The 23,415-nt window shown below is 38.0% G+C and overlaps 1 protein-coding gene across 5 annotated transcripts in view; it reads right to left on the bottom strand.

The window, feature by feature from the left end:
- rgs3a (regulator of G protein signaling 3a) overlaps positions 1-23,415 on the bottom strand; it is a 185,604-nt gene that overhangs the window by 140,816 nt on the left and 21,373 nt on the right. For 2 of the 5 annotated variants that reach the window (XM_084114347.1, XM_084114350.1), the window contains exon 2: positions 15,097-15,164. In XM_084114347.1, the coding sequence (XP_083970473.1) occupies positions 15,097-15,111 (15 nt within the window). In that variant the 5' untranslated portion in view covers positions 15,112-15,164. Of the gene's footprint in view, positions 1-1,970; positions 1,989-12,180; positions 12,260-15,096; positions 15,165-23,415 lie in introns of those variants that run through there. The other 3 variants (XM_084114353.1, XM_084114352.1, XM_084114351.1) reach the window with 3 other exon arrangements.

The raw sequence follows: 23,415 nt of genomic DNA, 5'->3' as shown, positions 1-23,415 counted from the left end.
GTGATCAGTCCCGACCAAGCCAGGACCAATGTCGTAAGGGGTATTTTGTTGCTCTTAGAAGAAAGTTTGTGTTCGTCATCAACAAAGAAAGAACGAAAAAATGTCTGCAAACTGGAATGAAGCCGAGACCAGGAGCTCCTTACTATCCGCGCTGAAGCTGAGATCGTTCGCCAGCTTTGTGGAACGGTTAGTCTACGACCGAATCCGGAAAAAAATGCTCGAGGGTGGATTCTCGAGATCGAAAGCGCAGATCATTAGGAAACTTAAGACGCTGCGTAAAAACATCCACCAAGTGCACGACTACAATGGAGAGAGCGAAAGATTAGACTGGCCTTTCTACAACACATCCTGACGCCGCGTGTCTTTACGGGATGTGTGTGAACGCACTCACAGATTCCGGAAAATCACTGGCAGTGTGAATTAATCAAAATCGAATGATCCCGGGACAAATCCTGGGACACATTATCCGTGTATTTTCCGGAATCTCTGTGTGAAAGGGGCTAAAGATGTTGCACTAAATCAAGTTCATCACTGAAGGTCGACAATTTGGTAAAACTTTGCAATAAGGTTTCGGTGTATGATGTGGATGTTGGTGGATGAGGGTTATAAGGTGAAGCATAGGCTGGGGGCCCTTTTAAAAATCTGCTTAGGGCCCCCAAAATGAGGACCAACGCTGGGTGTGAGAAGTCTACAGACAGCAGATCCACTACATCTGCAGAGGGTGTTTAAGCCTCTGTGTGTGTGATGGCTGATCCTTACATGAAATGAAGGGATTACAGCAGAAATCTGGATTAAACCGAGGGAAAAGAGAGAAAGGGGGGATAGAGAGGTGAATAGGAGATGATAGAATGAGAGAAAATTACAGGATATGAGAGAATAAAAGTTGACAAGAACACTTGTCCCTTATGCTTTGCATTTGCTTTCTCTTCATCACATCATGCATTAAGTCAAGAATTTCATTAAATAATACATACAATTTTGTTTGTTTTTCACTAAACCCTATCGTATACGGCATGTTTTTTAAAAGCTGGATGCTGGTCGCTATTCACTGCCATTATATGGATGAGTGCGAAGGGACTTTTTTTTTATCCTTTTGTGGTTCATAAAAGAAAGAAGGGAATACGGCATTAAAACAACAGCGGTGTGAGTAAATGACGAATTTTAAATTTAGGGTGTTTATAGAGTTATAGTTTAAAAAATTGATAGTTAATTTTTTTAACTATCCCTTTAACTCTTTCCTCGCCACTGCTTTCTGACAGAATTTTCAGGCAATACATGTTTTCACTGTTATACAGAGAATATATAGGGGGCGCTATTAAGCATTTTCTCAATAAGCAGAATGAGCAATAGAAGCATTGCTCATGCACACATTATGAAAACATTATGCATACAATCATCGTTTGAATCCAATCCGAGCAAAGTATTTGACAAAAAAATCAATTTGCTCAGCTTTTTGCTCAAAATAATCTAAAATGTTGCCGCTGAAGGGCAACTTTAAAAAAAAAAAAAAAGCACAGGAGGGAAAAGAGTTAAAGTACAGTTAAAGGTATACAAGTATAAAGATGAAAAACTAAATAAGAACATAGCAGTATACTTAGTGTTTACTTTTTATACATTACTTTTAAACTTTAAGGATGATGTTAAGTTCACTTAAAGGGGTGGTTGATTATGATTTCACTTTTCTAACTTTAGTTAGTGTGTAATGTTGCTGTTTGAGCATAAACAACATCTGCAAAGTTACAATGCTCAATGTTCAAAGCAAAGGGAGATATTTTCTTTTAAAGAAATTGCTTTTTAAGGACTACAACAAACGGCTGGTAGAGACTACACGACATTCCTCCCGGGTTAGTGACATCACCAACCCTAGAATTTACATAAACCCCGCCCCCGGGAGACGATTTATAGATTATCAAGACAGAATATGACTAGAAGATAACTACACAACAGCTACATAAATTCGTTCAACTAACCATTCAGGAATGTCCTGTTGCTTCTACATGTTGTCACTTCTTCTTGAGTCTCTCCATCATGCGCATGCGAATGCGCATGCGTCGCGTCTGAACGCGTTGTTGTCCTATATCAACTAAACTACTGAAAGAAGTGTTACCTATAGTGGAAGAGCCTCTTCTCAATATTATTAACTCATCTTTATCTTTAGGTCATGTTCCAAGAACATTTAAACTGGCAGTTATAAAACATTAGAAACCACAATTAGACCCGCATAATCTAGCAAATTATAGACCCATTTCAAATCTTCCTTTTATGTCTAAAATACTAGAAAAAGTGGTATCCGCTCAACTGGGCTCTTTCTTGCAAGAAAATGACATCTATGAAAAGTTTCAGTCTGGATTCAGACCACATCATAGCACTGAAACTGCGCTCGTTAAAATCACAAATGATTTACTTTTAGCATCTGACCAAGGCTGCATCTCAATACTAGTTTTACTTGATTTTAGTGCTGCGTTCGACACTATAGATCACACAATACTCTTAGATCGACTACAAAATTATACTGGTGTTCAAGGACAAGCATTAAGCTGGTTCAAATCATACTTATCAGACCGCTACCATTTTGTCTATTTAAATGGAGAAAAATCGATCATAACTCCAGTAAACTATGGAGTGCCGCAGGGATCTGTGTTGGGCCCTCTGTTATTCTCAATATATATGCTGCCACTTGGAAATATTATAAGGAAACATGGAATTAGTTTCCATTGTTATGCTGACACTCAAATCTATATTTCATCACGGCCAGATGAAAACGCTAAATTATCCAAATTGACAGAGTGTGTTAAAGATATAAAAGATTGGATGACGCGCAATTTTCTTTTATTAAATCCAGACAAGACAGAGGTAATACTTATCGGTTCAAAAAACCGCCCACAAAACCTCTCACAATACAATTTTAACATCGTAGGATGTCCTGTTACTTTATCCTCTACAGTAAAAGACCTGGGTGTTATACTCGATTGCAACCTGTCTTTTGAAAATCATATTTCATATGTTACAAGAACAGCCTTTTTCCACCTTAGAAACATTGCTAAGCTACGTAATATGCTATCAGTTTCCGATGCAGAAAAGTTAGTTCATGCATTCATGACCTCGAGACTAGATTACTGTAATGCTTTATTAGTCGGTTGTCCTGCATCCTCAATAAACAAGCTACAGTTAGTCCAAAATGCAGCCGCTAGAGTTCTTACTAGATCAAGAAAATATGATCATATAACACCGATTTTATCATCACTACATTGGTTACCTATAAAGTTCCGTATTAATTACAAGGTATTGCTACTGACTTATAAAGCCCTAAACGGCTTAGCTCCAGTCTATTTAACGGATCTTCTATCGCGCTCTTTAAGATCACTAAATTCGAGGCTTTTGGTCATACCTAGGATATCCAGATCCACCAAAGGAGGGAGAGCATTTTCACATTTAGCTCCAAAACTCTGGAATAGCCTTCCTGATACTGTTCGTTGCTCGGACTCACTCTCCCAGTTTAAAACTAGATTAAAGACGCATCTCTTCAGCCAGGCATTCATATCATACTTTTAATCTGATAGTTAAATCTGACCTCTAGTTCATAAAAACGCCAGAGGAGAACTGGCCCCCGACTGAGCCTGGGTTCTCCCAAGGTTTTTTTTTCTCCATTAGGTCACCTGATGGAGTTTTTCGGTTCCTTGCCACTGTTGCCTTTGGCTTGCTCAGTTGGGGATATTTGGGGATATTTAATTTAATTAATCAATCAACAATACTATTGATCAGCATTACCAAACGTGGACGTTTCCCACTAGAAACAAGCATTGATGTATTATTTTAATTTAATACTGTGAAGCTGCTTTGATACAATCTGTATTGTGAAAAGCGCTATATAAATAAACTTGACTTGACTCCATCATTGTCTGACTCCGGTTTGAACATAAAAGGCTAAAAGTTTTTGAAATTTTCAGTGCATGTCTGTGTGAGGTAAAAGGACACAAGCTGTTGAAGCTCCGCCCCCTGTGCCGGGAGCAGCAGCTCATTTGCATTTAAAGGGACAGACACAAAACGGTGGGTTTTTGCTCACCCTCAAAAAGTGACGTTCTTTTCTGAACACAAAGTAAGTTATTTTGAAGAATGTTTACAACCAAACAGTAATGAAGCACCAATGCAGGGTTCCAGACTGCGACCATTTTTTGAGAATGTGCGAGTTAAAATTGTATGTGGTCGCATTTGTGCGAGTGCATGGTCATGTTGCCTACTAACGTTACTCAGTTAAATTTACGTATGAATTTTCCTGCATTTAACATGTTTTAGCGCCCGCCAAAGTGAATTTTTGTCCCGCCAAAGTCTTATTTGATCGGTGAGTAATGTAGATGAACTGCTGCACTTGTGACAGGGTGCATGTTTAACTGAAAGAACGAGCAGAGCAGAGAGAGAGAGCCGGTCGCGCGTGCGCACTCTCTCTTCGGAGCCAGGCGAAAGTGTAAACAAGACTTCACCGACTCTCTCCCTCGCACATATTAATCAAAATAAATCGACACGGTGGTAAAAGGTCGGAAGAGTTTCCGTGGAGGATTCTGACATTTTTTCCTGAATTACTGCTGGGTGTGAATTGTGCTAAATAAGTTGCCTTATCTTCTCTGAAAAGCGTTCCGGACAAACAACACTTTAATTGAACGAAAAAAAACTATCCAGTGATGAAATGTTTTCTGTGTTGACACAAATCTTGGTTGTCTTAACTGCTGCGATAATCACACAACGCGCATGACAACGTCCAATTCGCGAACTAATGACTCCTTTGAACCGATTAATTTTAATGAATGGTTAAAACAACTGATCTTTCCAACAGTGAACTCAGGAGACGTCTGAATCGGTGTATAACTAATCAGTAACACTTTACAATAAAGTTCTATTTATTACTTTAATTACATAAAAAGTGTAGTTTGCTTACTCAAGCTTAAGCTTTAATATAAATAAAACCACTTGTTTTTTTGAAAAGCATGAGTACATTTTTCCACACAGTGCTATCAAGAATCGATAAGAGAATCGTTAAAGAATCGGATCGATAATCAGAATCGCCAGTGGCATTATTATTGATAAAATCTTATCAATTCCCATCCCTATGTGAAGACAGTAAAATTAAAATCAAACATTAAAGAACATACATGTTTTTTTAATAGGTGCGACCAAATCATATGCTGGTGCGACCAACTGAGAAAGTTGGTAGCACCAGTGCAACCAGTGGAAAAGTTAGTCTGGAGCCCTACAATGACTTCCATAGTATGGACAAAAAAAAATACTTGAGGGTGAGTGAATGATGACATAATTTTCATTTTTGGATGAACTATCCCTTAAATAAAATGAAATAAAACTTGAAGTAAACTATTTTTGTAAGGGCATTATGCTCAAAGACGAATGCGCTCACTTTATATTAACACCATTAACATCACAGCAGCATCAGGGATATTTGCCAAATCACTACTAGGAAAAAACAACAACATTTTTCTGCTTTAAGATTCTGACACCACCCTCTTACTCTATGCCAACCTATTCAAAGACTCTATTGCACAGGACTTTTTACAACCAAGTGAGAGGTTGATTTAAATAAAATAAAAAAATGGGAAGACAAAACTTCTACATGCATTGGTAACCCTGGCGACCCTGATGAGTTCATAGCCCTTTTGGGCACATTTCTTTTTAAAGCTGCGCAACAGAAATCCAAGGAGAGGCAAGACCTTAAAAACCACATGAACACTGATCTCCATCAGGCAATGAAGTCCATTCAATCCGTCACTTCCATTGGGAATTCAGAAGCTGTTTTCTCTCCTTTCTTCATTTAAAAAGTGGGATTAGAGGAGGAGGTTTGCCTCCTGTTAGCCATGCATGAAGAAGCACTTACAACTTTGGAAACAGTCGGCAGAAAGAGTGATCGGGAACGGCCTTGCTTCTCAGGGTAAACCATAGACATAGTTGTTGTAGGAAACGGCCTGATGAAAGCATCAATTTGAAGGTGATAAAAATACAAACTATTTTATTTGCCCATTAGGTTTCCCAATGTGTATGCAATTTAAGTAGTTACCAATGGAATGTATGTATTAGTTTAAAATATTAGTTTTAATAGTTCACCCCTGCCCATCTGCAGTGCATACAAAGTTTCAAAGTTCACCAGAAAGTCTCTACATCCAGTTGTGTCCCTATAAAGGGACATTTGAGAAGTTAAAATTGTGTGTGAATGTGAAAAAAATATTTTGGTGCACATTTGGGTGGACGCTTCACACCACACCCATGCACAATCTTGGCACCAGTTACGTATAAAAGAGCAAGTTGCCTAGAGTTGGAATAAAGAAGAGCAAAGTGCTTTCAAAGAACTGTTGACCAGTGACAAAAGTATTAGTTCATTGTGATCGTCATTTGTCTCTAAATCTAAAATCTAGCATCTGATGATTCAGCTTATGGAACTGGCGAAGTCCTTCAGAATATAAAACCAAATGGTGAAGATCATCCAGTTGCATATAAATCACATACAGTACTCCGTCTCCAGCAGAGAAAATGTATTCACAATTCAAGATAGAAGCATAGAGTCTTACACAGTAAAAAAATGCCATCAATATCTTTGGGGCAGACAGCTCAATCTGATGACTGATCAAAGACCGCTACTGACCTTTGCAGCTGCACATATTAAGCAGTGGGTCATCATTTTGTCATCGCGTGACTATCACATCATTTAAATGTGGGTGACTTGTCACGTTTTTCTTTGCCCAAGATCACAGATGCAAGAACTGAAGCATATCTGAAGCATACTGAACAACTGAAGCATATTATCAGCTATAATGTACACATTTCCAGGGCTTGATGTTTACTTTTTTCCCCAAGAAATCAAATCAAATCAAATCAAATCAAGTATATTTGTATAGCGCTTTTCACAATACAGATTGTATCAAAGCAGCTTCACAGTATTAAATTAAAATAAAATAATACAACAAGGTTTGTTTCTAGTGGAATTTATTGATTGATAGAATAAAATTAAATATCCCCAAAATATCCCCAACTGAGCAAGCCAAAGGCAACAGAAGCTCATACTTCTAATTGAAAAAGTTTAGGAGCGCATAAAGTACTTGAAATCTGCAATTGCAGTTATTCGCGGAATTATCAACTTTACGTGGGTTGTGCCTCGGCACGGCACAGCGCGGATGAATCCAATGTTTTGAGGAGAACGTGCGGCTGTCAGTTGGTGTGGATACTGGCATTCGCAATCACAGATTATACTTTTTGTAAGTATGACCAACATAAGAGTTTTCACCGGGAAATGTAATCTGAACAAGTAACATCCACTTTTGTTCTGACCAACTAAGAGGAAAAAAGCATTGCAGTAAATCACGCCGATTAAATCTAACAATCGCTTATCACGTCAAACCGTGCCAATTATACTTTGATCTCAAATTGTTAATGTCAACAACATCAGCATTGCGTGACTACATTTAATGCCCTTCCGATATTTATCCTTGTTTTCGCACGGGCCGGTTGCAGTCTCTCTTTCTGTAGCCACTCCGAAGTCCGAAGTCTTTTGCGTTTTACAACGGGTGAATCTGCAGTTGTCACTGGTGAATGTTGTTTGAACTTTTCTGTATCCGCCATCAAATTAATAAGTTTAATTATATCAAGCGTTGTGAGAAAAGGCTATAAATCTCCACCTAACATCCTCGCACTCAAAGCCTACTAGCACAGACTCTTCTTTATGTGCACAGATGTGACGTAATGACGCAGGCTCTACAGTGCGCCCATTTCACTCGCACATGCGAGTAAATATTTCAGCGTGCGAACGTGAAAAAATATTTGGGCGCACTCGTGCGAGTGACACAGCATTTTTCTATAGAAACAGCTGCAAATACATCATCATGAGGAGGGGCAGAGTAGGACATTATATTACCGGGAGATCAATTGTTTAGGCCTAAATCTTCAGTAGCTAGTCTGTAGCCTCATAAAAAAAACTACAGTTCCCACACACGAACTATTTTAGGGCCTTATAATTTCCGCGTTCACGGAATCGCGGAATTGGCAAATTAACGCGGAATCTAGTGTCAACGCGGAATTTTACATATTTGGAATAAAATTCTGTTTTTGTGTGGGAGAAAAACGTATGTCTGAGGAAAATCGCTTGAGAGAGAGGCCCGGTCGCGCGCGCGTCTTCAAACTGTCTTGCTCTCTCTCACTCCCTCGCGCTTATTAATCTAAATCAATTGAGAATTGGCACAATGGTAAAAGATCGGAAGAACGAGATTTCACGTGGAGCATTCGGATATTTTTTTTCCTGAATTAGGCTACCGCTGTGTGTGAATTGTGCAAAAAAAAAAAAAACTTTTTTACCTTTCCTTCTTCTCTGAAAAGCGTTCCGCCCATTCAGCTGACTTAAAAAACACTTTCAATAAACTAAACAAAACCTATCCAATGATGAAATGTTTTCTGTGTTGACAAATCTTGTGCTTTGTCCTAAAACTGCCGGGATAATCACACAACGCGTACAAGTCTGCTAATGATACGTCCGATTCGCGAACTAATGACTCATTTGTACCGATTCACTTTAATGAATGGTTAAAACAACTGATCTGTCCAACACTGAATCGGTTCGGTGTATAACAAAATCGGTTCCATTTATTAAACTCTAGTTAACTAGATCAGTTAACATTAACTATTAATAAACTGCACTTATACAGCATTTATTAATCTTTATTAATGTTAATTTCACCATTTAGTAGCCTACATTATTTAAATGAAAAGTTGTATTTGTTAACATTAGTTAGCTTAATGCACTGTGTGAAGTAACATTAAAAATACAGGGTTAGGGTTAACTAAGATTAACAAAGATTAATAAATACAGTAACAAATGTATTGCTCGTGGTTCATGTTAGTTAGCCTAATACATTCACTAATGTAAACAAACCAAACCACATTTAACATCTCTTAAAATGAGAATTTTGTTTGTTACCTCAATAAATTTAGGGTCATTCCTATTTTATTTGTGTACATTTTAATCATTAACATTAAAAACACTCTTTTTACGTAAAGGGTAAAAAAAAAACTGAATTCCCAAAAATTAAAACGGAAAAAACGGAATTTGGGAAAAAATAAAACGGATTTTATAGGGCCCTACTAATTCGGATCAGCACAGAGGGGCCCTCCCTGGAACTGTCTGATCCTACAAAATGTGCTGAAAATTGGCTGTCTGCTGGAAAGAGGTCAAGGCGACCAGGCTACAAAGCTTGGCCAAGTGACTCAGACATGATCTTCATTTCAGATAAAATGTGAAACATACATAGGGCCTACATACAATGATAAATTAAATCTACATGACGATAAAATAGAATTAAATGAAAATCTTTTGTTTGAAAGTTTTGGTCTGATGTTCTTAACCTTACAGTGAGCATTGTAAATTTAATTGTTGAATAATTCTAATAATAAAACTATAATGATAAACTTATACAACAAAAATGACTGTGCCCCCAAATATTTGTCTGTGCTCCTAAAAAATTTTATTTAGGCGCACCAGTGCTCCTTGTTCAAAAAGTAAGTGTAGAGCCCTGTGACATGCATGAATTTCCTGTGGAAATCCACCAGTACCACTGGAATTAAAAACATTATTACAAGCTTACTGTTTTGAATCGAGCTAAGGCAAGCAGAGAGTTTTGAACACTGGCTGGTTATGTACTTGCTCAAATTTATTTTGGATAATTTTTAACCTAAAAGTGTTACGGACTGCAGCTTTAATAAAAGGATTCGTGGAGACATTTAAAAGCAAAATGATTTAATTTATTTGAATGCAAATAAATATTTCTGTTTAAAGCTGTAGTTATTAACCAGGAAAAAAATATGTTCTGCATAATGCAGGAACAGCTTGTCAGATAAACAAGCCAAAATACACCAGGAATCTTACTTTGAAATGTCTTCACTACTTCCGGCGGCTCTTTAAAACAGATGAAAGAGATACAATATGCACTCTTTAAACCATCTAAAAGATATTACAGTAAAAACACCACAAAGTAAACAGAGTTGTAATTAATCAATAGCTGATCACAAGCAATTGCTGGGTGTCTGTTGAAAGATCCTGTTGAAAGCATTTTCACTGGAGTAGTGAAAAAACATCCTACGATCTGGTGTTAACGGAGGTAGACTTTCAGAAAACCATGCTCTCTCAGTCACTGAACCAAATACACCTGAGGCTCTTGTCAACAAAGTCTGGTTTTGATGTGCAGCTGCACATGTGATTCAGAGTTCAACAGGACAACTGGCGACTGAAGTCAGAGTCAGTTATCGTCCAGCGGTTCAATGTTGTCATTCAATGTATGCACAAAAACCATGAAGATGCCGGCACAAAAACAAAGAGAGCCTACGGGGATTTATGTTTGAGCAGCCAGAGAATCAGAGCTGAAGAAAGACCTCTCGTTGCTGCCGTCCAATCAAATCGCCTTTTATCTCCATCCAAAGCGGACAAACTACATCAATGATTGCTTTAGGATATTATTCAATTCGTAGGATATTGGGTGACCAAATCTCAGAACGGAATACAAAGCCATCATGTGCATTAATCTAAATTCATGTGCTCACCTTTTTCGTTCAGCACAAGTCCAAATGCTCCTATATTGTCGATAAACATTTGCTAACAAAGCTTTGTACTTAACTCGTGTCACAATAGCAGCATTTCCATTACCCTTCAAACTGCGTAAATTGAAAATACGTCAATGGAAACACGTCAATTTCGCAAAAACTCCCATATATCACAAAAAAGTTTTTATGCTTGCATGAGGTGGTTTTTCAGGCAATTTGAAAAAGGAATATTTCGCAAAACTGCAATGGAAACAGTTTTTTCGCATTTACAGATCACCTGACGTACGTAAAAGTCGATCATTCTTTAAAGATGACACGGTATGTTTGGACAGAAGACGGGACAGAGTTCATTATTAAATTCATAAAAGACAAAAGAATTATGGGAATACTGGATTCTAAACAACAAAGTAATGCTACAATTTATCAAGACCTCGAAGCAGATATGAGGGAGAAACACCCAGAAACACCTCATATCTGACCCTGGATCACAAAACCAGTCACATGTCGCACGGGTATATTTGTGGCAATAGCCAACAATACATTGTATGGGTCAAAATGATCAATTTTCTTTTATGCCAAAAATCATTAGGATATTAAGTAAAGATCATGTTCCATGAAGATATGTTGTAAATTTCCTACCGTAAATATATAAAACATTTATTTTTGTGAGTGAATGCAGCACAATCGTGAACATAAATGGACAACTTTAAAGGAGATTCTCAATGTTTCGATTTTTTTGCAACCTCAGATTCCAGATTTTCAAATAGTTGTATCTCGACCAAATATTGTAATATTCATATGATGTATAAATCTCAATTTCAAAAAATTGACCCATGTGACTGGTTTTGTGGACCAGGGTCACATATGTGCCGTTCCCAAGTATAAGTGGCTTTCCTTGCCATTAATGTTGGATAACACGCCTACGTCTCATTCCATTAAAAATAATGGCTAGTACGATGGCTGGGATAAACATAAACTTACTAGTATCTGTTGCCATGATTTTTGGAATGACTTATCACACAGGAAAAAAATACATTTTAGAAACACTGTCATTTCGCAATAGTTTTTTTTTTACGTTTTGCGCAAATCTGTAATGGAAACGCGGCTAATGTCTACCTGAACCAGCAGCCTCCATAAAATGGGTTTTCTGGCACAGGCCTGGTGAGACAGTCTGTGAGACAAAACTAGACTATTATTTATATATTTTGAAGACAAGAGACCAAGTTGCACACACATGCCACAATACTTGGTACATAAAACACTGTAACGATCAATGGATTATTTCTGAGTCTGAATGAGTAGAACTCCAGACTTCCTAAAACAGCAAGTTAAACTCGGAAACAACCAATAATAACACTGCAAATAAAATGGTCAAACTGTGAAAAATGCAACCTTATTAATTATTATACATTTTTCTACTTCGGGATTGACACTTGCCCATGGGGACTACATAATATTTGGTTATAATCTGCATAATTGTCATAAATTAGTTCAAACATTTAGAAAATAGTAAGTTCATTTTCGTTAGTGCAGGCACACACCTCTATGCAACACAATCACAATCACATATCCTTTCGTCAAAACAGTGAAAACTGTACTCACCCCTGCAGTGTTATATAATGTCTATCCTCTACCACAGATCGGCCTCATGCTGGAGGTTTTCTAGTTTTCTAGTTGTGCTGTCGCTGCAGTATGTCTCTTACGTCTCTTACATGAAACAAGAGCAGAAGCTCCTCCTCCACTGTCATTATCTCAGTAAATCCTCTTTAAATCTACTTTGAGAGTTGTCTTAACTTAAATATATTAAACAATTAGACAGATCCAGAAGCAGCTTATTTTACATGTCTACCCTAACCCAACCAACCTACCATTTTTAAGGTTGTTAAAAAGGTTTTTTAAAACCACACAGTATTAAAAGTTCATATATATATAGTCATGCTGTGTGCTTTACATCACTCCATCTGACGCTTATCATTGGCTACGTTTACATGCAACCAAATAATCTGTTGGTAATCAGATTGATGGTTCAATCAGACTGAAAAGCCTTCATGTAAACACCATTATCGATCTGACTGAGCTCGATCCGAATGAAATTTCGATCGGATTGAAAGGGGTAATTCATTACTTTTCTAATCCGACATGTAAACACCTGATTGGACTGAAAACTGAAACTGGAAAGGACTGCGCATGTGCAATGACGTATGACGCGCGAGCTGCAGTTGTTGTTAAATTAAATGTCATAATTCTCCTACCACTCATCGTCTGTGAAGTGGAGCAGAACTACTTAGTTACACTTTATTTTGGGCGTGGGAAGGGGTATTTTTACTGATTGATAAATATAAGCAGCACGGCACAACGGTTCATGCGCTCGTCGTCTCCTACTCAGGGCCCGAAATAGATAAATATTAAGTCTGCTCTTTAAAACAAGGAAAATAACTAATGTAGGAGAATAATATGTGCAAACACTGGGTTTGTATATTCGCTCAGTGTGCGCATGTCTTATTAGAAGCTTGTGTCATATAAACGCACGCATCAAACCAATCACTTTATTTAGAAATTGTATTTTTATTTTATTTTTATTTATTTTATTTATACACTTTTATTTAGGAATTAATTCATTCCAACTGAAACAAAAGGTGTGCATGTAAACATAGCCATTGTGTGAGTCTTGCATGAAGCTGCTCAGCCATGGAAACCCATTCCACGAAGCTCCCGCTGCACAGTATTCGTGCTGATATTAATGCCTGTGGACGTTTGGAGCTCTTCGGCTGTGGAATCAGCGGAGCATTGGCGTATTTTACGCACCATATGCCTCAAAGTCAGCACACAGTGCCCGGTTCACTCTGTGAGTCTACATGGTCTTCTGCTTCGAAGCTGACACTTTTTACAGTTGACCGTGAAGTGACATTGCAAAGGCGGCATCCTATCACAATATCATACTTGAATTCAATTAGCTCTTCAGAACCACCCATTGGGCTCGTTTACACTGTCAGTGAAATGTGACCCAATTCCGATTTTTTGCTCATATGTGACACAGATCGGATGTGTTCTATGACCATGTAAACAGGAAAAAAACACATGCATTCGGATATTTCGAGATCGGTTTCAGGCCTCATTCATATGTGGAAATAAATCAGATATAAATCGGATATGTGCCAGTGCGACTGTCATGTAAACAGGCAGATTTTCTGAGGCATTAGGCAACGTCTCCGTGGTTTAATGACGAGAGAAACCCCGACGCGCTTCTGCAAAGGGACGGATGGCCCGACTAAACGTTGTGTCGTCGTAGGAGAGGAATGTGGACAAACGTTGACAACATATCAAAGGTTGGCTTGCTCATCCTAAAATTTCGGACACACTGCTTCTCGTTAAAGCCCGTCACAATATACTCCCACCAGTCCTGAGATCTCTCTCGCACACAATAACTGAAGCATGAGCACAGGCTGCAATGATGGCACTTTTCGTCCTCCTCCGCCTCATAATCATGGTGATGTTTGGCGAACTTCACATATATCGCAGAGCTAGCATCAATCATATTTTGCATTCGTCCATCTGTGCAAGAGAATTTAACCCTTTAAGCATGCGCAATGTTTCAGATAGTATGGCAAGTGTAAACACATGAATCGGATATGGGTCACAATTGAAAGAACGTGTAAATGGACGGTCAAAAAAATCGGATATAGGCAACAAATCAGAGTTTGGCATCAAGACCTGCATTGTAAACAAGGCCATTGTTTGCACAAATGTTTGTAAATGCAGTCTGCATGGCTAGGTGCTTGATTTTATATACCTGTGGCAATGGGTCTGAATTCGATCATTGATAATATTGTGTCCCAATACTTTTGTTCATATAGTGTTTAAATATACTGTATGTCATACAATATTTGAATATACAGTACGGTTGTGCAAATGAGATTTGAGAGCTAATAGGGGCCAGGTTTAACAGAGAATATTAACAGAAATGTTGGCCTGTTCCTCACATAAAGCCACTGTGCAACGTATGAGTCATATGGGTTTCCTTTGTGGTGCTTTTTTGTCATTTTTTAAGCTTGACTGCCACTGATCACTGTACTGTAAGTTTCATTGTCTGAAAAAAAAACAGTGAATAGCTTCATTTGTGTTCCAAAAAAGAAAATTTGTTTGGAAAAGCATGAGGGTGAGTAAATGAGTGACAGGTTTTTACTCAACTGAGTCATGTGCCAATAATGAAGACAATAGTGGAGACTGAGAGATCTTGAATTCTCACAGAGTTCCTTTTTTTTTTTTTGCAATGTAAAAACCGATCAGTGGGTTTATGTGGTTGAAGGTCCATGCATCTTTTGTTGTTTTAACTTGTTAATTTACTACATGAACAATGCTTAATTTAGCCAATACATTCATCAAGGCAGCTGCAGAGTATATGTTCAACAAAATATTTGGAAAACAGTACATTTTTAACAGTGCACCTTACTCAACATTCTAGGGTCAATCTCAGACCATAAGCCACACACAACAGAAAAAGGGAACGTTAGCACTCACCGTTAAGCATTGCATATTCTCAGGGTTTGCTGAGTTGGAGACAGCAGCATGGTTTGCTGTAGCAGCTTCTGAGGAGATAAAAACAAAGGAGTCGTGGGCTGTCTCTCTCTCTCTCTCTCTCTCTCTCTCTCTCTCTCTCTCTCTCTCTCTCTCTCTCTCTCTCTCTCTCTCTCTCTCACACACACACACACACACACACTTGCTACAGAAAATTAACAAAGCTGTGTATGGGGAAAGTTTTTCCAAGTTCCTCACGGTTCTCCTTGAACGTTTTTAATCCTGTGTTCTTGTTGTTTCTCTCCAAAAAATAAAATAAATAAATAAATTCTCTCCTTTTCTAATTTTATCGTCCGTTATGCAGCAATTTGCCCTGCCCAATAATGCCCTTTTAAGCATTCAAATATTTGTTGTTATGACTAAATTATTATTTAAACACTTATTTTAGCCACTTTCCAAAAGATTCACCCTGTCTATTCACTTACTTGCCATTTTGTACTGTAAATATTGTTGGCTCCTACCCTTACGAAAAAGCAGTATACTTCAAGATAATTTTATGAAGTATACTTAAGTAATGTTCAAGTATATTTTTAAGTACACTTTATGTAGCAAGTATACTAATATCAATGTGTACTTGTAGTAAACTTGTAAGTGTACTATTTCAATACTGCTTGGGACAAAATTGGCCCAATTTTAGTATATAAAAGTATACGTTTAAGTGTACTATAAGTGTAAGAGTAGTAAACTAAGTACACAACTAGGTTGCTCATTTGTAATGCATCTGGACTACAAGTGAACTTATAAGTATAGTTTACTATTTTAATACAAGTAGTACATTTTTTAGTTTATGAAAGTACACACTGAAGTGTACTCTCGGTAAACTACTAGTTTAGTAGTTTATACTGCAAGTATACTTGTAAGTTTTCTTTAAGTGAACATAACATTATACTTATAGTTTACTATTTATATATTATTTTTACACTTGCAATATACTAGCCTACTATGTTCAAATGTAGATATTATTTTTTATACTTGGAAAAATACCTTTAACTGTAATTTTAAAAACATTTTATTAGCTTCATGCATCCTTTTTTATCAACACTTGAATGTCGGTAAGTTTCAAGTACAGGCCAAATATACTTGGACTTTTCTCTCAAGTCAAGTACACTTAAGTGTAATTTTAAGTATATTTCTGAGAAGTACATACAGTATATTTTTGAGAAGTATATAAAATGTAGACTGAAAGTATACTTTCTTATTTTTAGTTTAAAAGAAGTATACTAATATATAGAACACTTGAATAAACTTATTTTTCGCAAGGGTAAGACAAACAGCTTGTCATGTCCCACATGTGTAAATCCCATCAATAGATGTCTCAAGTAGAGATGCACCAATTTCTAAATTCCTCAGTCGATACCAACTATTCAGAATGAAATCTGCCGATACAGATAGCGCGATAGTTTGATTTTCTTAAGGAAAAAAATCACTCCCAAATAATGCTGCAAACTATACATGGAAACCTCTCATTTGGTACATTACTATAAGTACATTTTTATAATATTAGAGGTTAAAATTAACAACAGCGAGCTATTATATTGCTTTTTATTTTCAGATAAAATAATTACACAATAAAAATGAGGCAGTTTTCATAAAATATTGTCTCGGTGGCAAATTTATTCAAACATACATAGCCTATATTATTAACAGTAAATAAGCTCATCTCTATTGTCTTTTTATATAGCTAAAAACCGAATTGTGAACACTGGATAACTTTCCTGAGGTAACAGCAACACATTGTTCACAAGCTGTTTTATAGACGTCTTTCCGTGGTTGAAACACTGATTGAGCGATTACATGATTAATTTCGGTAAGTTTTACTGTATCTTTCAACATACAGTACTTTCTGATGTTCGTTCATGTTTTTCGAGCTATATCTTGTAGTAAAGTGGAAGCAAAGACTTCTGAAGAAAAGAAGACGCCATCTGAACTGAGGCGATACAGCGATCTGTCACATTTAAGAGCGTCAAAACGCCATTTATTGTTTGAATTTCGTGAAAACGGACAAAATTTAAAGCAGATACTTTGTTTCTTATCACAAGTAAGATAATTGGATGGGAGACGTGCATCCAATTGTAGGAAAAAAACGCAGACCTGGCAAACTTGGCTTGAACTGCGGGTGATTCATAGTGTCAAAAAGACCATTGGGGTGTTTGCAAACATCGATGATGTGTTTTGTGGGCGGAGCCTGGTTGCAGAGATGACAGTTCTGCAGTAGCACTCTATGGAAGCCACGTAATAAAACAATAAAAAGGTAATTTCGAGTTTATATCTCATGATATTAACATGACTGCATGATATTAACTCGATATTCTGTCTTCTACCCCTCAGAATTGCGGGTTTATATCCCTCAATTCTGACTTTCCCCCCATAGAATTGTGATATCAACTCGCAATGGCAAGAAAAAAGTCAGAATTGTGAGATAGGCCTAAATGTTACCTATATAAAAAGTTATAGGTTTAAATATTATTTCATGCTGTAAATGTAAAGCTATTATGCCCCTATGAACAAGGCCACATTAAAGGTCCCGTACAAGCGGCAACATTCTGATCTGAAAAATGAAGCCTACCCGGAAGTGCGAAAAACTGCAATACATTGAAAATCCGCTAGAGGAAGGTCCCAAAAGGGAGCAAATGTCCATAGCCCCCATGTTAAAATGTCTGTTTTCACAGCATAAATTCATGTTTTTACAGGTTGGTCCCATGGACTTTTATTGTATTTTTCGATAGTTTCCGAGTGCCTGACAACCATGAGGGCTGTGAATTTTTTTCTAACTCGTTAGTTTAGATCGTATTTAGATATAAAATGTATGACAATAAGGGCGTGGTTAACTTTGATTGACAGCTTGATTGACAGCTGACAAGGCAGCGCCACGGAGAATGACAACATAAGAAGCGCCATTTTTTAATACAGTTGACATATAATACTACTGTTTCTGTATCATGAAATGTAGTTTTAAGAGTTTTTCAGGCGAGAATGTAGTTGTTTAAAGCTCAAATCTGTGGTTTATTTATAAAGATTTATGAAAATTGTATCCAGTTGTGAGATCCCGCGATGACCGGGTGCTCGGCGCTCCTGTACCCCGCCTGGAACAGCCTTTCCTCGGCTAGTCGTTCTGAGGTTTGCCGCTGTCTCTGGCGTCTCTGTAGTGGTTAAACATAAGATATAATTCGTCTTGTCTATATCTAACGGGCGATTTTTGGTTTCGTGAATCTATAATCTGTTCCCTGGGCAATCGTTTTGGCTGAGGGGAAGTTTCATAACTTTATAAGCTATTTAACTTTACCGTTGTATGGTTAGACTAGATCGAGCGCTGACTTTGTATGTTTGACTGAATTGTTTGCTTTATTTGTATAGCTTCTTGTAACTTTACCTTTTACTTATACTTTTATAATGGCTAATATTGATAAAACTGAAATTTAACAAAAAGAGACTGGGTTGAGTTTTGTCATTTTAAATTTTAATACAACGAATATGATCTGTAATGTTGTTTACTGCAACATCTGTTGTTTAGTACAAACGCACATATTGCCTGGACCATATTAAAATGTTAAAGATTTTTATATTATATTTAAAACGAAAAGAGGCAGGTTTGTGTTTTATATTTTGTTTTTTTTATAAATAGGCAAACGTTATGTGCAGTGAATATAATCAATACACGTTGCCTGAACCACATTTGTGTGGCTATAATGTTTAAGATTTATTTAAATGATAACCGGAGTAGCAGAGCGAGCTGAGTGACGCGCGCTGCGTCAGAAGGTGGGCGGGGTTAGGATTTCCCAAGATTTTCTAAGATGGCGCGGCCCATAACCCCTATAAACGGCTTCAAACCCGTTCTTCAGAAAGTCTATGGGTGACGTCACAGACGCTTTGTCCATATTTTTTACAGTCTATGGTCCCGTATTATGCCCCTTTTCACAAGATGTAAAATAAGTCTCTGATGTCCCCAGAGTGTGTATGTGAAGTTTCAGCTCAAAATACCCAACAGATCATTTTTTACAGCATGCTTAAATTGTCATTTTTTGGGGCTCAGAAAAACGGCTGTTTTAGTGTGTGCCCTTTAAATGCAAATAAGCTGCTGCTGGACGACCCAGGGGGCGGAGCTTCATGAGCTCGCGCTCAGTCTCTCAGGACAATTTCATCTCATGGAATGATGATAATATCAGAAACTCTCAGTAACAGTGGTCAATTCCTGTCGGACAATAATGCCTACAGAGTCAGAGTGCTGTATAGAGATGGAACAGGTATAGTTTAGTAGTTTAATTACGGTTATTATAACGTATTTGTCATCTGCTTGTATGTATCCATTATATATTAATAGCCTACAAGTCTGCTGTCTGAATGATGATCAAACATATACTGATGAGTTTAAAGTTTATTGTACATCACACAAAAGATGAAGCGTCAGTTTTACTTCAGAAAATCACCGTAAGAGCTGAGTAAGTTATAAGAAGTGCGCAAGTACATAAACGAATTTCAGTAGAGTTGAGGGAGCATTCCTGTGGGCGGAGGTTAGTCAAAAAACGGCTCTAGTGACATCATTAAAGAAGGAAGTAGAGGGATGTAGTCCAAACGGGCCGTTCGATGTAGGCGACTTCTGTTAAATAAAATATCTCGCTTGGCATTGAACTTTGAGCTTTATAATTTTACAGATATTATTTATGCTCTAACAGCAACATTACACACTAACTAAAGTTTGAAACATGGGATCACGAAGAACGGGATCTTTAATGCACGGGCTTACCTGGGCTGAAGCCCAGGGGCCACCCAAGTTCAGGGGCCTCCCATGTTCAGGTTCATGATGAGCTGAAAAGGTCATATTGTTTTGTAACTTGTCAGGTTTTCTGTCAATCACTCTAATCGCACGTTACATGTCTGCTGATTGAGTGACCCACATGGCCCCAGCCCCGTTCACACAGCCAGCGATTTTGTCACTGTATGTCGCTAGTCTCTATACTGTGAAGTCGCTTGTGGGCATTCGTAGTGCTGTCGCTCTAATGTTATTGGTAGACTGCTCGTCTGGCCACGTCTATACAAAACACTATCACAACTATATTATTTTAATTTGACTAGGAATTAGGCTCAAAAGAAACAGTATGCTGTTGGGAGAGTGTTTTTATATTACCACACAGCAGTGTTCAGTGGATTAAATAATTTACTAGATTAACGATCATCAATCTACAAATTAAACTCACTCATACTGTCATAAATTACTAAAACGTCATCTGAATTTGACAAATAATCAATTTTCTTGGCCCTAATAGTCAACATAATGCAGGGGAAACTGTAAAATGAACTGCAGCAGTGCTAAACTGCATCATAAAACTACAACACTCAAATATAAATGTATGAATTAAACTCTCTGAGACTGTCGACAGTTTCTTTTCCATGCATAATTTTATTATATCCATGTTTGTGGTTAGTTACAGTCAAATCATATAAAACAGTGAAATCGCCCTCTCATCTGCATGAAAATTTCTCAACTGTGATGTAGATTACCTAGATATTACACTTTTTTAAAATGAGACTCTATAAATCGAGGGGGATGGGGGGCCTACAAAACCTCTCAGCCCCGGGGCCTAACATTAGGTTAAGGCGGCTCTGCCTATGAAATGCATATATGAATATTATGTAGATCTATTGTTCACATAAAAAAATGCTTTAATAGTAGAATAATCATCGCAGGTTTCATCAGTCCAGTCTGTGGCTTGGAACCATAAATGTCTGTGTTTAGCTTCACATAGCGTCTTCAACGACGATATTCAATAAATATGAAGACCATCTTCTTTGCATTCCGTTTCTGACATCCAGAGGCACAGCAAGACATTTTTTCTCTTATTCTGTGGATTTTTCCCATTTTCCTCCACTTGTTACCACTGTTTTTCTGCGTAACTGTGACGTCTGCTCACAAATGGTCTATTAGAATATTACCCGCTTTAACGTTGCTTTTTTTTTACTTTTAATGCATTATTGTAGTTTTAACTTGCCTGAAATTCAACACAAGAGTGTTGCAATCTGAACATGTTTTTCTGCTCCCTTTTGATTGACAGGATATAATCGGCCCTGATCATCAGCTGTTTTTAAAATCCTATCTAGACGGGATTAGATTTACAAGGTGGGAAAATATAATAGTTACCAGAGCTTCTTTGAAATCGCCTGGATTGACCATCTCATTAATAGTTGAGGATCTTTTTCACATGCCAGCATAGGTGAGGACCCATCTGAGGGTTGTCCCCTCCTAAAAACATTAAAAACCACGCTGTGTATTGTAAATAATATAATGATATATACTTTAAATAATTGTGTAAGTAGTAAAACAATACAAACGCAAAAGGGCCACAAAAAAAGTAAGGAGGCTGTCATGACTATTTTATTCATGTTAAACATTGGATGAAGTGATTCTTTTCTATTTAATACAGATGATGCTGAGTCATTAATAAATTAGTCATGACAAAAAAATTATGATAGCCGATGTATAGCGATTATAACGTTACCTAGCTTGTTTGGTAGCTTGTTTAATACTGTAGCTTGTTGGATAGTAAGTCACCCAACTAACACGATGATAAGCCTGTGTGTGAACTGATATTAGGCCAATATTGTAGATCTACCGTTGTGTTGGGTTTTGCTCAATATGATGTTAAGTGGCAGATCAGTAGGCTTGCAGCTGAATATCTAAGTAAGAGATGTCCTCTGTACCAGGCAAAACCTAAAATACTATGTAGAAGACGCAAGATAATTTAATAATTATAATATGACCGCTTGGTGAACCTATGAACTTAAATCATATTTAAACAACTACTGCTTTGTTCACGGTCTCCATGCTACACTAATAATAGTAGTAAGGCTTTCCTCTGTTTATCCTCACAAGCACAATTTTGGCTGTATTATTTTTGTCCCCTGACGCAAAACTTGTAAGACAATTTTTCTATGCGCAGCTAAAATTACTTAACTTCATTCACCGGTCTGCAGTTCTACCTGGTGTCTGAAAATGACAATAAATTTGCAGCATCTTTGAGGAGTGTGTTAGATTTTTTCTTCATTCGCATTTGACTTAAGTCTACCTGGGTCTCGTCTACAATCGACGTCCCCGAACGTCTATAATCAACGTTAGTTTATCTGGGTCTCGTCTACAATCGACGTCCCCGAACGTCTACAATCGACGTTAGTTTTCCTGTACCTGGGTCTCGTCTACAATCGACGTCTCCGAACGTCTACAGTCGACGTTAGTTTATCTGGGTCTCGTCTACAGTCGACGTTAGTTTATCTGGGTCTCGTCTACAGTCGACGTCTCCGAACGTCTACAGTCGACGTTAGTTTATCTGGGTCTCGTCTACAGTCGACGTCGCCGAACGTCTACAGTCGACGTTAGTTTATCTGGGTCTCGTCTACAATCGTCGTCTCCGAACGTCTACAGTCGACGTTAGTTTTCCTGTACCTGGGTCTTGTCTACAATCGACGTCTCCGAATGTCTACAGTCGACGTTAGTTTATCTGAGTCTCGTCTACAATCGACGTCCCTGAACGTTTACAGTCGACGTTAGTTTATCTGGGTCTCGTCTACAGTCGACGTCTCCGAACGTCTACAGTCGACGTTAGTTTATCTGGGTCTCGTCTACAGTCGACGTCTCCGAACGTCTACAGTTGACGTTAGTTTATCTGGGTCTCGTCTACAGTCGACGTCGCCGAACGTCTACAGTCGACGTTAGTTTATCTGGGTCTCGTCTACAATCGTCGTCGCCGAACGTCTACAGTCGACGTTAGTTTTCCTGTACCTGGGTCTTGTCTACAATCGACGTCTCCGAATGTCTACAGTCGACGTTAGTTTTTCTGAGTCTCGTCTACAATCGGCGTCCCTGAACGTTTACAGTCGACGTTAGTTTATCTGGGTCTCGTCTACAGTCGACGTCTCCGAACGTCTACAGTCGACGTTAGTTTATCTGGGTCTCGTCTACAGTCGACGTCTCCGAACGTCTACAGTCGACGTTAGTTTATCTGGGTCTCGTCTACAGTCGACGTCGCCGAACGTCTACAGTCGACGTTAGTTTATCTGGGTCTCGTCTACAATCGTCGTCTCCGAACGTCTACAGTCGACGTTAGTTTTCCTGTACCTGGGTCTTGTCTACAATCGACGTCTCCGAATGTCTACAGTCGACGTTAGTTTATCTGAGTCTCGTCTACAATCAACGTCCCTGAACGTTTACAGTCGACGTTAGTTTATCTGGGTCTCGTCTACAGTCGACGTCTCCGAACGTCTACAGTCGACGTT

Source organism: Abramis brama, assembly GCF_963993115.1.
Source record: "Abramis brama genome assembly, chromosome: 5".
In the NCBI taxonomy this organism is placed as follows: Eukaryota; Metazoa; Chordata; class Actinopteri; order Cypriniformes; family Leuciscidae; genus Abramis; species Abramis brama.
The sequence above is the reverse complement of the archived record's forward strand: the minus strand, read 5'-3'. Positions and strand labels throughout refer to the sequence as shown.